Source organism: Erythrolamprus reginae, chromosome Z (genome assembly GCF_031021105.1).
Source record: "Erythrolamprus reginae isolate rEryReg1 chromosome Z, rEryReg1.hap1, whole genome shotgun sequence".
In the NCBI taxonomy this organism is placed as follows: domain Eukaryota; kingdom Metazoa; phylum Chordata; class Lepidosauria; order Squamata; family Dipsadidae; genus Erythrolamprus; species Erythrolamprus reginae.
Genome location: NC_091963.1, coordinates 38,330,737 through 38,349,770, shown reverse-complemented (window position 1 = coordinate 38,349,770; position 19,034 = coordinate 38,330,737). Strand labels below are relative to the sequence as shown.

Below are 19,034 nucleotides of genomic sequence, written 5' to 3'. Positions count from 1 at the left end.
AGAGCCTTCTCTGTGGCGGCACCGACTCTCTGGAACCAACTCCCCCCGGAGATCAGAACTGCCTTCCGTAAACTTCTCAAAACCCACCTTTGCCGTCAGGCATGGGGAAACTAAACATCTCCCCCTGGGCACGTTGAATTTATATATGGTATGCTTGTGTGTGTGTATGTTAGTATATGGGTTTTTTTAAAATTTTTAAATATTTTAATTAATTGAATTATGTATTGGATTGTTGTGAGCCACCCCGAGTCTTCGGAGAGGGGCGGCATACAAATCCAAATAATAAATAAAATAATAAAATAAATAAATATAAGTGCCCTTGTGTGCTCCTGATAATGGAGCTATTTAGGAGCTCTTCTGTGGCTCAGCTGCCATATAACAAGAAACTATAAAGATGGAGCTACAAGGTAGACAGTTTTCTATTGACCAGAAGTCTTGTTCTATTTCACCTCCCAACTCATTGGTCCCTCCCCCTACTTTGCTGAAGTCAATATAACATAGTGACTTTTCTACTATGCTTTTGAGCAGTTTTTCTCTTCTCTTCAACTGGGAAAATAACTGCAGTGAGGCAGTAGAAGGATGGGAGCAGAACATGATGCTATTTGGATGCTCTTTCAGTGATCACACAGAGATGGTGCTAGTTCACTGTTTGACTACTTGGTCACTGGTGGCAGCAAGGTATAACATGTGTAGAAATGCTTGGGGGCTAGTAGGGTGAAAGAAGTGGCTATGGAAAAGCACACTAAGGTTAAATACTCGGTAATTAAGGTACTGGTAGAGAGGTATAAATAATACAAAAAGTATTTTAGAGAGGTGTAAATAATTCAGAAAACTAAATAGATGCACAAATGAAAGCAAATATATGTAATCCAGGATAATGTTGCAGGATCCAATCTGAGTCAGTCACCAGGACTAGAGATTAAGCTTTTGGACTCTGGATTGTTGGCTGAGTAGGGACAAAAAAATAGCCAAGGAAACGACTGAAAACTGGGAGGCAGATTCCTTGTCTGTCAACAGGAGTACTGATTTACCACCAGCTTACCAGGTACACATTAGCCGAAGGAAACCATAACCAAATAACTTAGCTCCCCATTTAACAACTAAACAGCTACATACAGTCTCATAAATACTATAGAATAGCCCAGTGCACACATAGAGAGAAATTTCTTAACCCTGCTGTTCTGTTCGGGTCGTATGTGACCCGAAGCCAAGTTTGAGTCCCTGTAAAAAATTTTCCCTGCATATCTGAAACTTGAAATTTCATGACTTTTCATCATTTCAGGGGTTCTCTCTATGAGAATTTTTTTGGGGGGGTGGGGGGCTTAGTTTTTGCTGAGCAAAAAAAGTTCCTAATGTTATGTTCGGGTCACATACGACCCGGACCGAAAACACTTCATTTGAAGTGCTTATGTTTGGTCAATTTGAAAACTTTTTTCACTTGGAAAGTAGTCTGAACATTTCTGCACACAATGATATGAAAATTGAAATGAAAAAATTAATCCTTATTGGTTTATTTTGCACATAAATGTGCCCCCCCCGTTTTTGTGATTTTTTTTTCAATTTATGGATAGTTTTGCTTGCAAAATCCATTCTATTTTACTGGAGTTGGTGTGGGATTGGTAGCTTGAACATTTCTGAATATAAGAAAAATATAAAGGAACTGAAAAAAATGATTCTTACTGGTTTTTTAACATCAGAAATAAGGCCTCCCCCCCCCCTCGGCTGCTTGCAATCATTTTCACTTTTTATTTTTTTATGCTCCAAATCCGAAATATTCTTTAAAATCTTAGGCATTCATTTACTCAATTTAACAATGCTGGTCATCAAAAAATATTTTTGGGGTGGTGGCTAATTGTTTTCTGGGCAAAAAAAAATCATAACTTCAAATCTGTTTCTGTTCGTATATGACAGGACCAAAAATATTTTTTTTAGGTACTTGAATTTAATCTTTTTGAAAACTTTTTCAACTGGAAAACTAGTTTGAACATTTATGAACATAATGATATGAAAATTGAACTGGAAAAATTGAGACTTATATTTTTATTTTGATCAAAAAGCCCCTCCCCCCATCCTTTCTGAATTTCGTGTCAATTTATATTTTTTAAGGCTACAAATCCCTAAGGAATTTTCCCCCAAAAGGTTTGATATACTAAATTGAACATTTCTGAACATGAGAAAAATATAAATGAACTGAAAAAAATGGTTCTTATTGGTTTATTTTTGCCACAAAAGGGCCACCCCCCCCGGCCTTGCTGTGTGCCATTATTGTCACTGTTTATACATATTTGTCTATAAATATTTGGAATATCCTTTTGAAAATCAACCACATTGTAGCCAGATAACTAATTTTATGAAAGAAATCCATTTTACTAAAAAAAAGTATGTAAGTTTGAAATTAACAGCATAATTTTTATATAAATTGAAATAAATTTATATGCAAAATAAACCAATATGCATCAATTTTTCCAGTTCAATTTTCATATCATTATGTTCAGAAATGTTCAAGCTACAAATCCCACACCAACTTTAGCAAAATAGAATGCATTCTGCTAGCAAAACTATCCATAAAGTAAAGACTATTTCACAAAAACGGGGGGGGAGGCACATTTATGTGCAAAATAAACCAATAAGGATTAATTTTTTCAGTTCAATTTTCATATCATTGTGTGCAGTAATGTTCAAGCTACCAATCCCACACCAACTTTAGTAAAATAGAATGCATTTTGCAAGCAAAACTATCCATAAATTGAAAAAAAATCACAAAAACGGGGGGGGCGGCACATTTATGTGCAAAATAAACCAATAAGGATTAATTTTTTCATTTCAATTTTCATATCATTGTGTGCAGAAATGTTCAGACTACTTTCCAAGTGAAAAAAGTTTTCAAATTGACCAAACATAAGCACTTCAAATGAAGTGTTTTCGGTCCGGGTCGTATGTGACCCGAACATATCACTAGGAACTTTTTTCGAACAGAACACAATTAAGTAGGGACTCAAGGATGAGTCCAAAAGCTTGGAAGATTAAATTTCTCGTCCTGGTGACAGACTGAGATTAATTAATTAATTAATTAATTAATTAATAGGAAACTCTTGAATTTCCATATTTTATCAAAATCTGAATCTCACAGCTTTTTGAATTATTTAAAGACAATACGGTATCTACATATATAAAAGCAAAATCCAGTCGCTCATCACAAAATCTTCACAACGGTAAAACCTACAAACTTGAAATTTGGCACATACATTCCTCTTGGTTTCTAAGTGCTCGCTAATTTTTTTGAAATGACCATCATATCATTAGTATTTCATATGCAGTTTATTCATACTTATATTAACACTCTAAGATGCTAAGAAGTTAGAGGTTCTACTCCCCCTCCCCACCTGAAAAGAATTCTGTTCAGTCGCCACTTGCCTCACATTCTGTTACCTCGGTTCAAACTGGGAGACATTCCACTTCTTCATTAAGGAACAGGCTGAGGCTCCTTACAGTACTAAACATCAATACCTCACCAAAATGTCTACACCTTCCACCTATGGAACTGCTTCAGGACTCGAGGCGGTGAGAAAGGTATTCCCTTAAGTGTTTCAATCACCAACCACCTCTGAGCCAACAGATTGCGAAATGAATTTCTCCAGCATAGTGCCCCAGCCCCAAATAACATCTTACATTGACCTCCTCAGTTCAGATTAAATTCTTCCTTCTACTCTAATGCCAATTAAAGGAAAAAGAGGAGGGAAAGAAAGGAAAAGGTTTACAGATGTGATTAGGAAAACACAAGTAAGGGAAGCTGCAAAAAAGTATTATCAAAGTCATCCCGAAGTCAATAGGGAGGCTGTAAAAAGTATGCATCTAATAACCCCTATGTTCATCAGGCATCTGCAGCTAAATACAATGAAAAGATATCACAAATCAGATCAATTCCTTGGACTAATAAGTATTTGTGTGGTTTTAATTTTGAACCTCAGGTTGATTACTCCAGGGAAAAGGTTGTTGATATCAAACCTTGTTTACCTTGTATTATTATTATTATTATTATTATTATTATTGTTATTATTGTTATTATTATTATTATTATTTATTAGACTTGTATGCCGCCCCTCTCTGTAGACTTGGAGCGGCTCACAACAGTGATAAAAAACAATACATGGTAGCAAATCTAATATTTAAAATCTAAAAATAACAATTTTACATTAAAAAGTCTAAAAAACCCCAATATATAAAAACATACACACAATCATATCATACACAAAAACTACATAGGCAAGGGGGAGATGTCTCAGTTCCCCCATGCCTTTAGGGAGTTTATGAAAGGCAAGGAGGGTGGGGGCAATCCTAATCTCTGGGGGGAGCTGGTTCCAGAGGGTCGTAGCCACCACAGAGAAGGCTCTTCCCCTGGGTCCCGCCAGCCAACATTGTTTAGTCGACAAGACCCAGAGAAGGCCAACTCTGTGGGACCTAACTGGTCACTGGGATTCGTGCGGCAGAAGGTGGTCTCGGAGATATTCTGGTCTGATGCCATGAAGGGCTTTATAGGTCATAACCAACACTTTGAATTGTGACCAGAAACTGATCGGCAACCAATGCAGACTGCGGAGTGTTGGAGTAACATGGGCATACCTGGGGAAGCCCATGATTGCTCTCGCAGCTGCATTCTGCATGATCTGAAGCTTCCGAACATTCTTCAAAGGTAGCCCCATGTAGAGAGCGTTATAGTAGTCGAGCCTTGCTGTGATGAGGGCATGAGTGTACCTGGCGCTGTGTTCTAAATTGGCAGGATGAGTATCTCAGGATGTGCTGTAGTGGTGGTAAAGTCCACCTCTCTCCCCTTGAGCCCTACTCGAAACCTTTACACAGCCTTCTCACCATCAGCATCCAATGATAGACCACTTTCCTTCTGTTGCCAGGAAGTACAGTGGATGCTTCCAAATGATGTCTTTTGGAGCCAAAGAGTGAAGGAAGGAATTTTTATGTCAACATTCCCAGGATAAGGGAGTATTATGGCAGGGCTTTAGTAGCAGACTTCATTTCTCCAGATATACTTTGTTGGTGATAATGACAATGAGATGGTCATTCATTGTGGGATCTACTTGGGCATTAATCCAGAACTGATTAGCCAACTGCACAAGTTGCTGCATGAACACAATTATATTCTGGAAGTTAAGACTGCTGTTGATTGTGTTCCTAAGGGCCACAAGGACTTTCAAGTAGTGATTAATGCCAATATGAAGCCTTCTGGTGAGCACTGTTTCAATGCCCTCATGACTGCAGAAGTGGCTATTCTCATTGTTGGTCAGGATTTTGAGACGAGAGATGGATGATCTCTGGCAGGCCCGGGACAGGGGCTTGTCCTCTGTCCTGGTGCTCCTTGACCTCTCAGCGGCTTTCGATACCATCGACCATGGTATCCTTCTGCACCGGCTGGAGGGGTTGGGAGTCGGAGGCACTGTTCTCCAGCGGTTCTCCTCCTACCTCTCCGGTTGGTCGCAGTTGGTGTTAGTGGGGGGGGTCAGTGGTCGACCTCAAGGTCTCTCCCTTGTGGTGTGCCTCAGGGGTCGGTCCTCTCCCCCCTGCTATTTAATATCTACATGAAACCGCTGGGCGAGATTATCCCCAATATCTCCGGGACCGCCTTCTGCCACACGAATCCCAGCCACCGGTTCGGTCCCACAGAGTTGGTCTTATCCGGGTCCTGTTGACTAAACAATGTCGTCTGGCGGGACCCAGGGGAAGAGCCTTCTCTGTGGCGGCTCCGACCCTCTGGAACCAGCTCCCCCCTGAGATTAGGATTGCCCCCACCCTCCTTGCCTTTCGCAAACTCCTTAAAACCCATCTCTGCCGTCAGGCATGGGGGAACTGAAACATCTCCCCCTTGCTCATGTTGTTGTGGTGTTAGATTGATTGTGTGCTTGTTTTTTAATATTCTGGGGTTGTTTTTTATGAATTTTTTAGCTTAACATTGTAATTGGATTGGTGGGTATTGGATTTGTTATTATGTATTGTTTTTACCTTGTTGTGAGCCGCCCCGAGTTTGCGGAGAGGGGCGGCATATTTATTTATTATTTATTTATTATTTGGATTTGTATGCCGCCCCTCTCCGAAAACTCGGATAAATCTAATCTAATCTAATATTCTCCACAGCAGAGACAACAAGTTGTTATAAATCACCACTTGATCACAAAGTTTTGTAGTGAAGCATGGGTACCCAGTTAGTAACTAATTAAATGAACCATTTCTGATAAATGAGATACTCTTATATATTTAACCTGGAACTATTTTGTTCTTTGCATGTAGGAGGGTCTTTTTCTTTCCTTTCAGTTTGAAGTGGAAAGAACAACTCAGCATTCCATTGTTGTTTTTCTACATGTACCCAGAGATTATGTTGGCAGCATTCCCATACTGAATTTAGCTACATTATTCACTCCAGAACAATGGAAGAATCAGTCTGTAATCAAAAGGGAAATCAAGTAGAGAAAAATAAATGTTAACACTTTTAGAAAATGAGGAATAAAAGAGAGGAATAGTATGGAACTGCCAAAGTAAAATAATAACAATAAACTCAAGAATAAATAGGCAGGTTATAGCAATTGGGAGGGGGTGGGTGGGAGATTGCAAGGGAGCAATAGACAGAGGAAAGATCTGTTTGAAACTTAATATTTATGTTACTCAAGTTGTTGTTGGTGCTCCATGTGTGTCTTTCTATGAACCTTACCCAGAAATTCTTATAAACAACAATAACTATTTAGAAGAAATTGAGTTAACAAGGTACAGAAAGCTCTTTTTATGTAGTTATATGCTTTTCATCAGAAGGAGGTGGAGCCTGCATTCCTACAGGTTTCTTCCAACATAATCTGCTAATAGTCCAGCCATAGAATTAACTCATTGAGCAAAGTTGTACATGATAGATGAAAGCATTCTAATTTGCTTTATCATCAGATATTAATGATGATAGCAAAACTAAATGAAAATGAGTGTCAGGCCAACCATTTACAAAGTGAGCATTTGAAAGTTAATAGTTTAGTTCTGATCCTGTGTAAGGCTATTCAAAAGCCCCTTTCACAGGGGTCTGTGGAATAGAATTCTACAACTGAAATTTGTTACTTGAAAAGGGGATAGCCTGTATTCATCATCACTAGTGATGGGCGAACCCAACGGTGTTCGGATTCGGCAAGTTCAGCCGAATTTTACACAAAATTCATCCGAACCCGAACCGAACCCAAACGGGGAATTCCTCCCATGAAGAGATTCCAGGGGCAGAGCTTTGACGTCACCGGCAGGTTGCTAAGGGCGCCAAGGTGATCGCTTCCTGGATTCCATGGAATCCAGGAAGTGATCACCTTGGCGTCCTTAGCAACCTGCCGGTGACGTCAAAGCTCCGAACGCCGAACACGACCCTGAACTTTGCCCGAAGTTTGGAAAAATTTCAGGTTCATGTTCGGCATACTGAACACTGCAAAATTCGGTACAGACCCGAATTGTGCGGGTTCAGTTCACCCATCACTAATCATCACCCAAAGCATTGAACCAGAGGCATATGCACAGTTTGGAGAATGGCAAGTGGGAAACAGCTATTGCACCACAAGCCTTCATCTTTTCAAAATGCATCATGATGACATCAGTAAGGGAGCTCATGTCACAACAGGATGATTCTATTTTTATCATGAGACATGAGATCCTTCCATTGCATTAGACCAGGGGTATCAAACTGGCAGCCCAGGGCCAGATGAGTTATATGCAGGTCACGCCTACCCCACCTCTACAAATGGGGAAAATATCATAAAATGCCATGCGCTGCAATGTGATGTGGCAAGTCTGACACTGTGTCAAGCCGGTGCAGAAGTTAGTGATAAATTAATGTCTTGCGGTACTATCTATAGAAGATCTGATATTTATGGGAACTTGGGAGGGGTGATCTTCAGGAAGGAAAAGATTCAGCCACAAAGCATTATTTCAAGGGCTCAGGGACATCCTATGCCCACCCACTGAGATGGAAGTGAAGAAAGGATTGGCCATGCTGGCACAATCTGCGTAGCCAACGTGACAAGTTTGTGAGTGGGGGACAAGGAACTTTCAACTGAGTGGGAAACTCAGAACCAGGTTTTCCTGTGTAGGTGTCAGGATGACTCCGGAAATGAATTGGACTTTTGAAGAGTATTTTGACTCAGACTCTAATTTAGTTCGGTTGTTACTTGGAATTTTGACACACTCATGCATTAGACTGTAATTTGAGAAACATTTTAACAGTTTTCCCATCTATAGGGTTTTTTTTTCCTTTTAATGGCTGATGACCTGCCTTTTCTCCTCTATATTGCAGTGTATTATTTTTTTTAGTTTCATTTGATAATTTTCAAGAACAAGCAATAGAATGGCTAATTATATTGAAACAGGGGTATTTTGATGGGCATATTGCTAGTATTTTATGTTTAATTCTGTATGTTTATCTGTTTTCCAGCACCATCCATACAAAATTATCTAAATTTATAACTAGAGATAAAACTATGTAGATGTTGAAATAGAGTTTGCTTTAATTAAGCATTTTAAGTAGTTTGTTGTAACTCAGACTTTAGGCAGTGGAATCTTTTGTTTTACATAATCAGATTAAATTATCAATTTACAATATATTATATTGCTGATTTATAATTTATTGTACATTATATTGATGTTTGTAATATGTTAGTTAAAAGTATTATCCAATAATTAGATAATGGTGGGGGCGATTTCCTGAACAATTATCATTTTTCAGAGATACAGTCTCATATTGTTCTTATGTAAAAATAAAGTTAGGTGCTCCACTAAAGCAGACTGGAAATTAAATTATGCATCTTATATCTTAGTAGGGTGTTTAGAATTAATTTATGAAACTAGCACTTAGCGACCAGCACATCATGAAAAAAATCTCTGTCTCATGCTGTGCTTTGCATTCTGTATAATATTTCGCTACCTTGGAGACCTGGCAGCAAAAATAATGCCACTAATTTTCTGTATAATGGTAATTCCAGAGTCAATTTGAGAACCTATTGAACCTAATAAAACTCTAGGTAAGGGATTTACAGTAGTATCCTGCATCTCCAATACAATGAGGTATGTCTGTCTGACATTAAAAAATTATTTACAAAAAATTATCACTTCCTGTTTTGATTGAGATTCTATGCTTTCTAGTCTTGAAAATCACATATCTCTTGTTGTTTCTTCTTTGAAAACTAAACTTTTGTAATAGCAGTTTTCACTTATATGCAGTGATGGGCTACCAAAAGTTTTACTACCACACTGTGGCCATGGCTTGTGCATTTTGTTTCAACATCTTTCATGTGCAAATACTCTAGGGTGGAGCTCCAAATTTTGCTACCGGAACTGCGTTCCTGCCCGTTCCCATAGGAGCCCATCACTGATTATATCCAACACTTCATCTGATTTCTTTTAAATTAAAACAATTATTAAGTGAGTGGTTAAAGTTGTCGTAGATTCTGTAGTCCAATTGTTACACAATAATGTAAAGAATACAAAATGGAAAAATTGATGATTGTATGTAGTACAATGGGATAGTTGAAATAAGGTTCCAAAGGATTATTATGTCTATAGCTGCATTTGTTTATATAGAGCTCAACTCCTGGTGATGGCAAACATAGAATTTTCTTGGTAACTGTACCAAAGTGGCTTATTATTGCTGTCTTCTAGATGTTTTTTCCCTTCCCAGGCTAATCCAAAACTTTGGTATTTCTGAAAGAACTCTAATCCAAGTAGAGACAAAGTCCTCAAGCTGCAGAGAGATATATTTATGAATATATATTTAGAACAATAAGTGATGCTTGCAGAGTTTGCCATTATATAAGTAATTGAGATGCTGGTACATAAAATGCATAGTTAATATTAGTAGATTGATTGATTGGATTATTTATGGAGATTTTCAGTCATCCAGGTCTTGATTGTCCTTAATCCCCCCATCCTCCATCCCCAAAAAAGGCAACCTATCTTTGCTTTTCCTTGAAGATGTTTTGCTTCTCATTCAAGAAGCTTTCTCAGTTCTGGATCCGAACTGAAGAAGCTTCTTGGATGAGAAGCAAAACATCTTCAAGGAAAAACAAAGACCAGTTGCATTTTGAAAAAAAGCATCTTTGGGATTCATTGGATTCATAAAGCTGTCTTGCTAAAAAAAGTTGTGCTGTATTAGGGTTTGAAACATACGTAAATGGAAAGTGCACATATTAATAATGTATTTCTGCAAAGGCTGTGGAACTTTTTTCCCCTACCTCCCTTATTGCTTTCTTAATCTGAAACACATTTGTTCCTGAGTTCATGTGGCTATTGTATTAATCCAGAAAAAATGGTTATTTAAAAAGACACTGACAGATGCAGCATATCAGATTTAAAAAAAACAACTTTCTTGACTTTGGAACAAATATGGAACACTTTTAACTATTAATAAGATTCCTTCTATCTATTTAAATAACTAATGAGGGATTATCTAAATCAATGAAAACTATCACTTTTAACAAATGGGAACAGGTTCCTCAATCACTGTGATAATCTATCCTTTTGATTTCCTCCAACTATACACATACATACCTGCCATGTTGTTCCCTTTCAGAGCATGCAACATTATGCGGAACACAGAAAAGAAATGAGAAATAGGTAAATCAAAGGGCATGAGATAAGAAAAAGAAAAAGGAGTATAGATAAATCTGGTTAACAGCAACACAATTCACTTTACCCCTTTGTGTCTTTCTAGCCTTACAAATCAACTTTGCTTCTATCACGTCCGTATACTGCAATATACATGGTCTTTTGTACTTTATACTTATCAACTCTATCCAATCACTTATTTCCCCTTCATCTGGACCTATTTATTCATCTTTCATTTAGTTATTTTGCATCCAATACTCATTCATTCTCTTTATATAAACAAATCACTTCAATGTACTTCTTACATGCAGGTTACTCATTTTTGTTTTCAAACCACATTTATTCAGCAGCTGTTCATGTCAGACAATTTCTTCCCTCATTTTACTATATATTTCTTCCACGTACACATATAAAAGTGCTCATCAGCTCTCCCTTTTATTTGTTTGTTTGTTTGTGTGTGTGTTTGTTTGTTTGTTTGTTTGTCTATCTATCTATCTATCTATCTATCATCTATCTATCTATCTATCTATCTATCTATCTATCTATCTATCTATCTATTTATATGCCGACCCTCTCTGTAAACACCCACTTTGAAATATACAACATGTGATATATTGTATAATATATTGAACATAATATATTCAATATATCTTAAAATTTATCAGTTTTCCTCATTTGGTGAACACTTTATAAGCTAACTTTTATTCATTTAGTTGCTCTAGTTTTTGTCATGTGCCGTATAGCATTATTTGCTTTATGGTGTCACTTGCACATTCACTTACAGATGCCCATCATCGTATCATATCTTTCCCATTGTTTTGCAATTTTCAGTTATAAACATATTTTTCATCTACAACCTCTTAAACCAAGATTCTACCAATTATCATTTTTTGTCATTCCCATTAACTGCACTTCTGTGGCATTCTGTAACATAATTATTTTTCCTTTCTTCCATATATTTTTTCTTTAGGTCCCTTCTCTGTTAATTCCATTGGGAGATTAATTTATCTTCTAGTATATGTTTATTCATCATTTTTCCTTTCTTTGTGTTTTCCTTCTGTCTCTTCCCTTTTTCTGTGTACATTTTCCCCCCAAAGTTGATCTTTGTCACATCCAAAAAAAGTTGTGTCCCACATTTAGAACTTCCCTTGATGCTTACTTCTTTCTAATTTTTATCATAAACAAGTAAACTAACCATGCTATCAGATATATAGACTTTTCTTTGTCAAGGGTATATCTGAATAGATTTAAATTTAAACCTTGAAATCTTATTTCAAACATATCTTTAGTCATATGTTTTTAATATTACCTCTTACATTTGATGAGAAAGCCAACTTAGTCACTGTCAGGACTCTAAGTAATACTATTCATCTGATAGAATTACCTCTTCCATTAGAAATTTGTTTTTTTTTCCTAAAACCCCTTACAGTTTACTGGAATTTAAAATGTTATTTTCATCAGTGCATGGATTTCTACTTTCCTATGCAGATATAGCAAACTATATTACACCAGTGTAGGCTTTCTGACATATTTTAGTGCTTTGTTTCATCAAAGTAGCATACAGCAATGATATGAAAGTTTCTTTATCATTTTTGTGACTGACATTGAACAGATGCTGAAACCAAATTACAGCATATGATCAGAGGCATTAGTAAAATAATTCTTCAAATGTATTATTAACAAACCAATCAGTTTTGAATATAACAAAAGGCATGTGGAATTGGTTTTGTAAAGATACCTGTTTCTATGAAGATATAGCTATTGTATTAACGATGAAAATTTGGTTAAGGGATATAATTAGGAATTTAATGGAGTAATCCATTTCTTAAACATTCTAATGCTCTTTTACAGTTTTTGTCAACAAGAAAAATTGCCAATTACATTCCAATCTTGTGTGATCACAAAGGAATGCCAGGTCTCAGAATGGTCTGAATGGAGTCCATGTTCCAAAACATGTTTTGATATGACATCCTCAAAAGGATATCGTACAAAAACAAGGACAATCAAGCAATTTCCTATTGGCAGTGAAAGTGAGTGTCCAAACCTAGAAGAAACAGAGCAGTGTGTAACTCAAGGAGATGGAGTGACAGCTTGTATCACGTAAGTATCAATATAGTATCTCAAGATCTTTAGCATTATACAACCTTGAGGCTCATGATATTCTGGCATCGTGAGTGCTTAAATAAGTCAAGTAAGAATGATAAATCCACATTTCAGTTGAATAAGTAATGGGAGGAGTCTATGATTTATGTGCTATTAACACAGATACGTATGTACAATATAGTCTGCATGAACTTCTCCTTTAGTGTTGAGGATTTTGTGATGCAGGAAAGAATAGTGCTGCTAAAGCTTCCATTGTACCAGAATAATTTTCACCAGGTTTTGATTCAAGTACCTCTGCAAAATAATCTCCAGTTTCCTTCTCTTATGTCTAATACAGAATATTTTCCATTTTTATAATATAGAATTTGCTTAGGGATAAAATTATCCTTTTTGTCCCTTTGGATAAAATACATTTTTGTATTTATTTTCCTTGTGTGGCCTGAGGAAATGTTCCCTTGGTGTTTCCTTAAAGTATTCTTTGAGTAGATTATTGTGGGGCATTTCTTTCTCTTCTCAAGGATGATTGAGATTTAACTTACTGGAAATGTTGTGCACTGGCTGATCGGAAGCTCATGCGCTCTTGTCATTCATCAGCACAGCTGAGCTCAGTAGGAACCCACTGCAGAATTGGTTATCGTCCTGACAAAGAGAAAAATTGTAAATAGGTTACACACAGAGAAACAAAGAGAAATAGAGGATGGTTCCATACGTCTTTCAAAAAGAAAAAGAAAAAAAGGAAAACATGTACAAATTGTAAAAAAAAAAACCCAAAGAAACCTAGCACATAGGTCGCTTATCAAAAAGCAAATTGGGGTTTAAAAATATTTTTATTCAATCCTTATCATTTTCAGATGATAGCTATCTTAGATATTATTTTATATTTGGCACCATTCTTTAATTTCAATAATGATTTTAGCTTGTACAGACCCAGAATATTTTCCTTCCAAGTAGATATTTGGGGTAGTAGTTATAGATAACAATAATAATAATAATAATAATTATTATTATTATTATTATTATTATTATTATTATTATTATTATTATTATTATTTATTCTGTGAACAATTATCTAATTTACCCTAAAACTCATAGTTTTAATATTTTCTTAGGCTTTATCCAGACCCAATAGTGTAATCTTATGGAAGGTCACTCATAATTATATCCTACTTTGATAAGTGAGCTTCGGGAAATTTAGCAGAAAATTATAATATAGCCGTCCCAAGTCCTCGGAGAAGGGAGATATACAAATCTAATAAATAAATAAATAATGTTGTTTACACATAATTGCTATTTTAAATCACTGGATTTTTTTCTTCATTCGGTTATTTAAATCATTTCAATAGGATCTGCATTTAGTTTAAAGAATAGAATAGAACAGAACAGAACAGAATTTTATTGGATACACAAGGAATTTGTCTTGGTGCATATGCTCTCAGCGTACATATTAAATAATTATTCACTTTTATTAATTTTATGTTTTTTACTACTTATAAATACAAATGATATTGAATAAGAATTGCTTGTCATGTCACTAGTTTATAGAAGTCCCAAATAAAATCCCTAAAAAATAAAGGTCTTAACTGAATAACTAATACCACGAGTCCACGGCTTCCAAATTTGTTCAAGTCATTTCAATAGAATCTGAAGTTTAATTAATCAGTGTCATTAATTTTACATAATGTTACAATCTGTTGTAAGTAATTGAAAATTCAATTCTAGTAATGAAAACAAAAAGAATTTATGTTGCTTACTACATTGGGAAATGTTTCTAAATAAGAATATCGTCATACAATTTCCCTTTCATTTGTAACTTTCTATATTTCTTTCATCTTGTTCCATCTTTATTTCTTAATAAGAAATAACTTGTGAAATCAGAAGAAAGAGCCACTTGATTAGTAACATTGAGAGCCATCTTTCAGGAAGAATTCTTCGTGCTATTTCATTGTGCATTTATCTCCTTTTTCATTGTTGTTGTTCTTTAGATATGGCTGGAGAACCACAGAATGGACAGAATGCCGCATTGACCCTTTACTTAGCCAACAGGATAAGCGACGAGGAAATCAAACATCTCTTTGTGGAGGTGGGATTCAGACTCGAGAGATGTATTGTGTGCAAGCGAATGAAAATCTCCTCTCTTATTTAAATACACTCAAGGAAAAAAAAGGTATGAACCTCTAACATGGAAGCTAAATCTTCTAAGGTAGATTTTTTATTATTCTTTTAAAACTACGTATTTCATTTCTGAAATATATTTTTGATTTTGAAAATCTGTGGCATCATAGTTAATAATGTTAGCTATGAATCAGAAAATTTATGGTTCATATATTTCATTTGCCTGCCACTAGAGGTGTCTATAAAACATGATCAAAAAAGTCAAGATGATGTCCATAACAGGGTGATCAAAACTCTGCCTGTTTGTTTAATGTATCACACATAAAATACAGCTAAATCTTTGATTGCAGCCTTGGGGCCTACCATCTTGACATTTTTAACGATACTCTGCAGATATCCCTGACTGCCATGAATTCAAGAAATAGATTGGACGAAAGTCATACTCTCTTAGCTACAACCTCTATGTCTTTCTCATGTGCAGTGATTGCACAAACTGAAATTTTCACTTTGATTAGCATTTGCATGTATTATTGTTGTTGTAAGCCACTCCGAGTCGCCGGAGAGGGACGGCATACAAATCTAAATAATAATAATAATAATAATAATAATAATAATAATAATAATAATAATAGAGACGTCTAGAGAAGCGATGGAGGAAGAGTAAGTCCGAATCCGATCGAACACTTGTAAGAGCTCATATTATTATTACAAAGTGGCGCTCAAGGCGGCAAGATGTGCGTATCATGCCACCTTGATTGCATCAGCGGAATCCCACCCGGCCGCTCTGTTTAGGGTAACCCGCTCCCTTCTTAACCAGGGGGGCGTTGGGGAGCCCTTGCAGAGTAGTGCTGAGGATTTTAACACGTTTTTCGCTGATAAAATTGCTCGGATTCGAGCGGACCTCGACTCTAATTGTAAAACAGAGTCGACTGACAACGAGTCAGTTGAGGTGACTGGGGATAAACATCTTTGTCCATCTGTCTGGGAGGAGTTTGACTTGGTGACACCTAAGGAAGTGGACAGGGCCATTGGAGCTGTGTGTTCTGCCACCTGTCTATTGGATCCATGTCCCTCTTGGTTGGTTTCGGCCAGTCAAGAGGTGACGCGGAGCTGGGTCCGGGAGATTGTCAACGCTTCCTTGGGGAGTGGGTCCTTTCCGGCCCCTTATAAGGAGGCACTTGTGCGCCCCCTCCTCAAGAAGCCTTCCCTGGACCCAGGTGTACTCAATAACTACCGTCCAGTCTCAAACCTTCCCTTTATGGGGAAGGTTGTCGAGAAGGTGGTGGCATTTCAGCTCCAGTGGTCCTTGGAAGAAGCTGATTATCTAGGTCCTCAACAGTCTGGATTCAGGCCCGGCTACAGCACGGAAACTGCTTTGGTCGCGTTGATGGATGATCTCTGGCGGGCCCAAGACAGGGGCTTGTCCTCTGTCCTGGTGCTTCTTGACCTCTCAGCGGCTTTCAATACCATCGACCATGATATCCTTCTGCACCGGCTGGAGGGGTTGGGAGTGGGAGGCACTGTTCTTCAGTGGTTCTCCTCATACCTCTCTGGTCGGTCGCAGTCGGTGTTAGTGGGGGGTCAGAGGTCGACCTCTAGGTCTCTCCCTTGTGGGGTGCCTCAGGGGTCGGTCCTCTCCCCCCTACTATTTAATATCTACATGAAACCACTGGGTGAAATCATCCAAAGGCATGGGGTGAGGTATCATCAATACACCGATGATACCCAGTTATACATCTCCACCCCATGTCCAGCCAACGAAGCAGTGGAAGTGATGTGCCGGTGCCTGGAGGATGTTGGGGCCTGGATGAGTGTCAACAAACTTAAGATCAACCCAGACAAGACGGAGTGGCTGTGGGTCTTACCTCCCAAGGACAATTCCATCTGTCTGTCCATTACCCTAGGGGGAGAATCACTGGCCCCCTTAGAGAAGGTTCGCAACTTGGGCGTCCTCCTCGACCCACAGTTCACATTAGAGAAACATCTTTCAGCTGTGGCGAGGGGGGAGTTTGCCCAGGTTCGCTTTGTGCACCAGTTGCGACCCTACTTGGACCGGGAGTCACTGCTCACAGTCACTCATGCCTTCATCACCTTGAAACTCGACTACTGTAATGCTCTCTACATGGGGCTACCTTTGAAAAATGTTCGGAAACTTCAGATCGTGCAGAATGCAGCTGCGAGAGCAATCATGGGCTTTCCCAAATATGCTCATGTTACACCAACACTCCGCAGTCTGCATTGGTTACCGATCAGTTTCCAATCACAATTCAAAGTGTTGGTTATGACCTATAAAGCCCTTCATGGCACCGGACCAGATTATCTCCGGGACCGCCTTCTGCTGCAAGAATCCCAGCGACCAGTTAGGTCCCACAGAGTGGATCTTCTCCGGGTCCCGTCAACTAAAGAATGTCTCTTGGCGGGACCCAGGGGAAGAGCCTTCTCTGTGGTGGCCCCGGCCCTCTGGAACCAACTCCCCCCAAAGATTAGAATTGCCCCCACCCTCCTTGCCTTTCGTAAGCTGCTTAAAACCCACCTCTGCCGTCAGGCATGGGGGAATTGAGACCCTCTTCCCCCTAGGCCTTTACAATTCTATGCATGGTATGTATGTATGTATGTTTGGTTTTTTATATTAATGGGTTTTTAATTGTTTCTAACATCAGAGTACTATTGTACACTGCTTTATTGTTGCTGTTAGCTGAACAGTTAAAAAAGAAGAAAAGACTTCCTCCCTTGTCCAGCACATTAAAAAAACAGGGCACGAAATTGACTTTGAAAAAACTAAATTACTTTCCAAAACTGAAAATTTATACAGAAGAATTACCAGAGAAGCTATAGAGATTGAAAAACGCCCCCTATGCATAAATAAAAGGGATGATACGTCCCGCCTACCAGATATTTGGAAACCAGCCTTAAACAAAAAAACATATCAGAATAATCACCATATCAATCTTCCAAGTAAGTGTGATTCCACCAACCAATCAAATCACTAAAACATAGTCACCCAATCTATTTGCTACATTCAAACCAAATCTCCACCCCCAACACTATATATAAGGAAGAAATGGCAGTTACAAACATTTCATATTTAGAATATATTTCAGGAAATTTGTCTTTGTAAAAAAAAAAAAGTCAGCCTCCCCAAATTTGATACATTCAAATATCATAACATAATAACAACATAAATCCTAAAATTCATGAAGGATACAATCTTAATACTTTGGGAGAATTCTAGGAATGTGGAGTGTGGTCTAAATAGGAGGAAAAAACCATACAGTATCATATTAGGCTTTGTTTCTCCTATAACATTGTAAAATAATTTCTGAATTGCACATTTTAATCAATACACCTAGATTGCAGTTTAGAATAATCTAAAACCCACAGATTATATCAGATGCATTATTTTGTATACACTTTAAAAAATAATCTACATATATATTTCAAGAACAGAGCTATTCTTCATTTGTTTTATTTTTATCTGAATCTCGCTTGCAAACCTACAATCCAACCCATCCAGATATAATTCAAAATACAATGTACAGTGATCCCCCGTTTATTGCGTCCCCAACCATTGCGACCAGGGTACTTCGCTATTTTTCAACCCGGAAGTCAAAATACCATCTACGCATGCGTGCCCGGGGCAGGCATGCGTAGATGGCAACCGGGAGATCAGCTGCTGGGCGGCTTCCCTGAGTCTTCCCCCTCTTGCTGGCGTCAGCGAGGAGTTTCCCCACCGCCCACGCAAACTCCTCACTGCCGCCCGCCCTTCGCCCGCCCACGCCGTTCATTCTCGCCGCTTTTGAGCTGAGTCCGGAAGCGAATTCGCTCCCGGACTCAGCTCAAAAGCGCCGATAGCAAGCGGCAAGGAACGGCTTGTCCACGCTTGCTATCGGCGCTTTCGAGCTGAGTCCGGGAGCGAATTCGCTCCCGGACTCAGCTCGAAAGCGCCGATAGCAAGCGGCAAGGAACGGCTTGTCCACGCTGGTTCTCGGCGCTTTCGAGCTGAGTCCGGGAGTGAATTCACTCCCGGACTCAGCTCGAAAGCGCCGAGAACCAGCGTGGACAAGCCGTTCCTTGCCGCTTGCTATCGGCGCTTTTGAGCTGAGTCCGGGAGCGAATTCGCTCCCGGACTCAGCTCGAAAGCGCCGAGAACCAGCGTGGACAAGCCGTTCCTTGCCGCTTGCTATCGGCGCTTTTGAGCT

The 19,034-nt window shown here is 38.4% G+C and overlaps 1 protein-coding gene across 1 annotated transcript in view; it reads left to right on the top strand.

Moving 5' to 3' along the window:
• Window positions 1-19,034, top strand: part of THSD7A (thrombospondin type 1 domain containing 7A) — a 367,936-nt gene that overhangs the window by 207,769 nt on the left and 141,133 nt on the right. The window contains exons 8-9 of the mRNA XM_070730018.1: window positions 12,472-12,720; window positions 14,706-14,887. Coding sequence (XP_070586119.1) covers window positions 12,472-12,720; window positions 14,706-14,887 — 431 coding nt within the window. The remainder of the gene's footprint in view (window positions 1-12,471; window positions 12,721-14,705; window positions 14,888-19,034) is intronic.